The sequence below is a fragment of the Phyllobates terribilis genome, unplaced genomic scaffold (genome assembly GCF_046119375.1).
Source record: "Phyllobates terribilis strain yellow unplaced genomic scaffold, ASM4611937v1 Scaffold_7__3_contigs__length_470593459, whole genome shotgun sequence".
Classification (NCBI taxonomy): Eukaryota; Metazoa; Chordata; class Amphibia; order Anura; family Dendrobatidae; genus Phyllobates; species Phyllobates terribilis.
In genome coordinates this window covers 63,471,289-63,477,288 of record NW_027362767.1, presented here as the reverse complement: position 1 = coordinate 63,477,288, position 6,000 = coordinate 63,471,289, and the positions used below count along the sequence as shown (strand labels likewise).

Below are 6,000 nucleotides of genomic sequence, written 5' to 3'. Positions count from 1 at the left end.
ATGATCATAAAGCGGAACTCCGGGCATTACAGTCACGATCATAAAGGGGGACTCCAGGCATTACAGTCATGATCATAAAGCGGAACTCCGGGCATTACAGTCATGATCATAAAGGGGGACTCCGGGCATTACAGTCATGATCATAAAGGGGGACTCCGGGCATTACAGTCATGATCATAAAGGGGGACTCCGGACTATACCAGTGCTAGAGGCTTTAGAATGAACAGGTGAACTCTACACTACAACTCCCATTCTCCAGACAGGTGACTGTGCCAGAGCCAAGAACTACATCAGACATTTTATTTTATCTCTTTAAAGGGGTTGTCCACTTTTTAAGGCCTTTTTTTTACCTAAATGCAGGTATTTGGGGCTAAAAAAATCATATTTTATTAAACATTTTGCACCGTTCGGCTTTTACAGGCTCTTTTCTTTCCATTCACATTCAATTTTGTTGAAAAGAAGAGTTACAAACTCGCCATGAGACCGTCATAGCGAGCTCACTGACAGATTCTCAGTTACCTCATTCTGTAGCCAGCAATACAGTGCAAAAGCACAGAGGCTCTAGAAGGCAAACAAAGTGAAACCCAATTATTTTTTTAGCCCTAAAACATGCATTAAAGTTAAAAAATAACAGACAACCGTATTTAAAAGGGATAGACAGGAGTGGAAAACCCATAGCGGCTTTAAAAAGCGCCACTCCTAGTTGCAGGTTGCTTGTGGTATTGCAGCATGACTCCATTGACTTTAATAGAGCAGAGTTGCAATACCGGACACAACCTGGTACCAGCGGTGGCGTTGTTTATGGGAAAAAAAAAGCGGCCATGATTATCTAATTCTGACCAACCCCTTTAAATGAGATGTTAAAGGGAATGTTCACAGTTTAGAACCTGCACTTGTCTATTAGACAACTTGCTGCCATGCGGACTATAAATTGCTGTCGCCAACAAGCGTCGTCGTTATCATAAAACGATGATTACAAACCATTTTGCCTGACAAGAAAAATAAAAATGTTGACAGTAAATCTGCATTTTTAATTAAAAAATAAAAAACCTAAAAGTAATTGTCAGATTGATTCGTCCCAAGAATTCGAATTACGAATCTGATCGAATCGGGAGAAACTACTTACGGAAGAGGGGGGTACAGAGTGAGTGCGGTGCGCGCCGCCCTGGCGCAGTCCATTAGCGCAGCGCGTCTCCCCCCCCCCTCTCCTGATATTACAGATACGCCCGTCTCCATAACGATTGCGGCGCACAGACCGCTTACACCACCTGCAGCTTGACCCCGCCCCGTACACCGCCCCCTCATGAATATGAATGACGCAGCGCCCTCGCTAGTGGCTAGATGGGATGTCAGTCAGTGCGGCCGCTCACTGTGGGTTAGTCGGGGCTGGGAGAGCAGGGGACGGTGATGTGAGGAGCTGCCGTTGACATCCAGCCCATGTCTCTGCGCTGCTAGCCGCCTGATGCCTTCACTCCATGGCTGCTCGCCTGCAGCAGCCGCCTCCCGTGCCCTCCTGTCATTCCCTGCGGCGGCTTTGAGCTCGCTGGCCATGCGGGAGACGGCGGGGAGCGGCAGCCGCCACCTGACAGCGGTGGGATTCATCCTGCTAACTTTATGGGTTCAGGTAAGCGGTCACTAAACCCCTTTCTCCTCCGGAGGATGGTCTCCTGTCCACAGGATCTGCACTTGCCTACCCCCCCCCCCCTCCCGAAACCCTGCACCCCATCAAAGAGAATGCATTTGTGCAAGACCCCCCAGATGTGCAACAGCCCCCCAAGATCTTGCATTGGTGCAAGATGTAGCTGTGTAATCACCCCCCCCCCCCGCCCCAGATCCTGCATTGGTGCAAGACCCCCCCAGATATGCAACTCCCTCCCCCCTCCTAATCCTGCACTTGTGCAACCCCCCCATCACCTGCAGATCCTGCATCCTAGTATATCCCCCTCCTAACTCCTGCACCCCCCCCCCACTACCCCCAGATCCTGCATCCTAGTGTAACCCCCTTGGACCCCCACTACCCCCAGATCCTGCATCCTAGTGTAACCCCCTTGGACCCCCACTACCCCCAGATCCTGCATCCTAGTGACCCCCCCCCACTACCCCCAGATCCTGCATCCTAGTGACCCCCCCAGATCCTGCATCCTAGTGACCCCCCCACTACCCCCAGATCCTGCATCCTAGTGACCCCCCCACTACCCCCAGATCCTGCATCCCTTGGACCCCCACTACTCCCAGATCCTGCATCCTAGTGTAACCCCTTTAGACCCCCACTACTCCCAGATCCTGCATCCTAGTGTAACCCCCTCGGACCCCCAGTACCCTCAGATCCTGCTCTTGCGTTGGTGCAGTTCCTCCCAACAAGTGTTTGGTTACAATTTAGATTGTGATGTTGGTACTGTAATCGGTGGAAATGATTGATCTGGACCCCCCAATGTTTATTCATATGTTCTATCTGTTATGTAATAATTGTTGTAGGACCCCCCCTAGCCTGGCGTCCTAGCCTGCAGATCATGATTCCTATCTGGGACTAATCAGTGTATAATTATTGGGGACTGTTGTACTAGACCTCCTGTATAACCCAGTTGGATATTTCTCTGTATGTAATAACTGTAAGATCTGCTCTCCCTGTACTGTAATAAGTGTCTATAATCCTCCGGTATGTAATCACTCATCACTATATCTGTACAGCTGCTGTGGAGTGTAATAGCCGGTCAGCCTGTACTGTAATACTGTGTGGGGCTATGATCAGTATATACTTGACGTTGGCCTGATGGATATTTCTCTGTAATAACATTTTATCAGCCATATAAACAGTAGGATCCTATGGTCTTAATAATGATCTAGGACTGTAATCCTTATATAATTCCCAACCCCTATATACCTTAACAGATAAATATATATAGGACCGGATCCCTGTGGAGCATAATAGGCTGCAGGTCAGCCTGGACTGTAATAAGTGTTTATAATGCTCCGGTATAGGACGGATGTATAAACTTTGAGTGGTACATTGCAGATGCCGTATACCTTCGGTAGGACGTTTATTCTTGTATACAAGCTCTGTGCACCCTCTCCCGCTGTCAGCGATCCCTCTCGTGGATCGATGCGGGTGCACTCAGGTCCCCGCTTGCATTTCCTCCATGCAATCAATACATTTTATGAGCAGCAGCTATTAATCTGAATTTGTTCTGTCCCTTAGGGGCAACATGTAACATGTCCACCCCCCCATAGACCCTACACCTCTTCTTTACCTTCCCCTCCCTTACCCACCACCAACAGGGCACCATAATGATGTCTCCCTCCGTTTGATGTGTTATATTTAGGCTTCCCAGTCCACGGGTTATTTCGAGCTGCAGCTGAACTCGCTGAAGAATGTCAACGGAGAATTGTTGAACGGGGAATGCTGCGATGATATGAAGAGCTCCCAGAACCAGGACTGCAGCAAGGATGAGTGTGACACCTATCTCAGAGTGTGCCTCAAGGAGTTTCAGGCCAAGATCACTCCGACTGGACCGTGCAACTACGGCTCCGGACACACATCGGTGCTTGGTGGGAATACTATATACATGAACAACAAATTGAGTCTACAGGGTAAAACCTCCGCTGGAGAGAATGGCAGGATTGTAATCCCTTTTCAATTTGCATGGCCGGTACGTAACTTTCTAATGTTTTTTTGTATTTTTTTTTTCTTAATATTTTTGGGTTGCGCTACTCTCTATTTTTTTTTTTTTTTTTGCTATACCCAACTTCTTCCCATAGAGGGCAGTATAGCCGTTGCTCCAGTGGTATCGCCATTTCCGTCCTAACCGTTTCTTATTGGCGCTGGTGACTTTGCGGTATAAGGATTACTATTCCTATTTCTGTGGATACTTTAATTATGAAGGTGTTTGGGCGCCAGTTATTAACCGTATATCCGCTGGCGCCGCTCACATGCAAATTTTATTAGCAATTACAATAATGGACTGGACATTTGATGTTTTTGCTGTTGGATGCAGTTTTTCTTCTTTTTTTTCATCGCTGTCTTGTGTAGTAGTAGAACACTTATACCGTAGTGTGTTTGTCCCATTTTTTTCTCATCCCTGGTGGAATATAAAATCATTTATTTTATCTTTTTTTTTTTTTTTTTTCCCTCCTTTTGTTCACTCGCAGACAGACTGACGCTCAGAGTTGATTTGCACTTAGAAGGAAATTCTTGCATGCAATTCACCTGCGTTTGCATGGATACCAAAGCCACCTGGGTGCCTTGTTGTAACACCGGTTTGCAGATTATATGGATTTGCACAGGGTGCAGCAGTGAGCGGAGATTGTTAGTCAAGGTTACCACTAGCAGAGAGTGTGACAGCGTTGTACCAAGCTCGTTTTTTTTTTTTTTTTTTTTTTTTGGGAAATTAAATTTTTGCAAATTGTCATCTTGGTTTATAATGTTCCCTGTTGTGTATGATATGCCTCTACCGACCACGTGATCAGTATTCACCGCCCTGGCCATTGCTTTTCTCACTATTGCTTTCATGATTTTTAAGATTACATTCTTATTGTATGGTGTGCATGCAAATATAGCAGGGCCTACTTGTAAATTATGGATTTTTTTTGGGTTTGCAAAAGATTTTTGCAATGGCAGACCTCCTTGGAGTTTGCAACAATCTGCATATGTTTAATTTATGTGAGGATTTTGATGCAGATTTTCTAAAAAAAAAAATAAAAATAATAATTTTGCAACGTTCAGATGTGATTACAAGAAATCCTGACTGTGCCGCAAATCCAGATGTAAAATTTGCTACACATGCGAATGCAGAAAACTGTAATATGAGTTGTTCCAAATGCTGCTCGGCTACATCTGCCAAACTTTGCTTCTGTACTTTCATCAGGGACTATTTTTTTTGCATTGCATTTCTGGCCATATAGGTTGTGAGTAGGTTTATGTTGTTGTTGCTGGTGCACAGGGAATGTAATGGGGTGAGGCCAAGCTGCGCTGGTGACTGTACAGTGGGACAAATGTGTTTACCTGGCAAATGTTAAGCTGATCCTGCAGACAGGCTGAGCGCACGCTGCTGGAGGGAGGCTTTCTCGGGGCTGGGGCTCCTCCGGGGAATGCATTGTCACCTTGGGGGTGTGTTGCGCAGTTGGCTCTGAGAAAAAAAAAAAAAATAGGAGGATGGGTGGATTGCGGCACGAACACATGACAAGTACGGTTAAACACTGCTGTAAACTAATAATGTACAGTGAGCAGTTCATGTTACAGACCTGCAAAAAAAAATTGTGAATGTGATGACCCCAGAGAGGAAAACTCTATTGCAATAGTTGATATTGAGATCTGTCTATATTTTATTTATTTTATATATCAAATGCATTTGATAAATGTATAAATAGCATTTTTTTTTTTGCATTTATTTGATGTATAATCTCTCAAATGCAAACAAAAAATGTAGCTATTTATTTTTTGTAATTTAGGTCAGACCTGCACATGAGACTGTAGAATTCCATTTCTTGCGGTCGTCGGCCCGTTATTTTATGCAGAGATGACCAGTCTCCTGTTCTCCTCTAGCTGTTGGAAACCCAATCCAAGTGTGAGTGTGAGACGTATCAGTAGTGCTGGCTCTGAGTGAGATTAAAGTGCATTAAACACACGGGATTCACCAGGGGCTCATATAACGGACCCCCTGATTTTCCCCCTCCCTCCATTCCCTTTCGAGCCCCCTCCCCTTTGCACACACACCCCTTCCTCTTTGACGGGGACAGGTGTGCTCCGCTTCCAATCACATGCAGTGTCTGGACCCCTTTACAAAAATTCACCGCTCTAAATTTATCTCTCAAGTGTTGATAAAATGTCTTCGTTTCCCGTAACGCCATGTGCATGACTGCTGTGGAGCCATTCTGCAATTTAGAGACATGGAGTTTTGCATGTTTTAGATCTTTAACGGTTTTAGAGGGAAAATGAAAAATTAAATAAAAAAATAAATGGTATTTAGAATTGCAGCCCTGAATGTTGCAATACCGGACTCTACC

General features: G+C 45.4%; 1 protein-coding gene across 4 annotated transcripts in view; it reads left to right on the top strand.

Annotated features, from left to right (window-relative positions):
- The first annotated feature begins 1,359 nt into the window (after positions 1-1,359).
- JAG2 (jagged canonical Notch ligand 2) overlaps positions 1,360-6,000 on the top strand; it is a 62,944-nt gene continuing 58,303 nt past the window's right edge. For all 4 annotated transcript variants that reach the window (XM_073638663.1, XM_073638662.1, XM_073638661.1 and 1 more), the window contains exons 1-2: positions 1,360-1,624; positions 3,321-3,647. In XM_073638663.1, the coding sequence (XP_073494764.1) occupies positions 1,463-1,624; positions 3,321-3,647 (489 nt within the window). In that variant the 5' untranslated portion in view covers positions 1,360-1,462. The remainder of the gene's footprint in view (positions 1,625-3,320; positions 3,648-6,000) is intronic.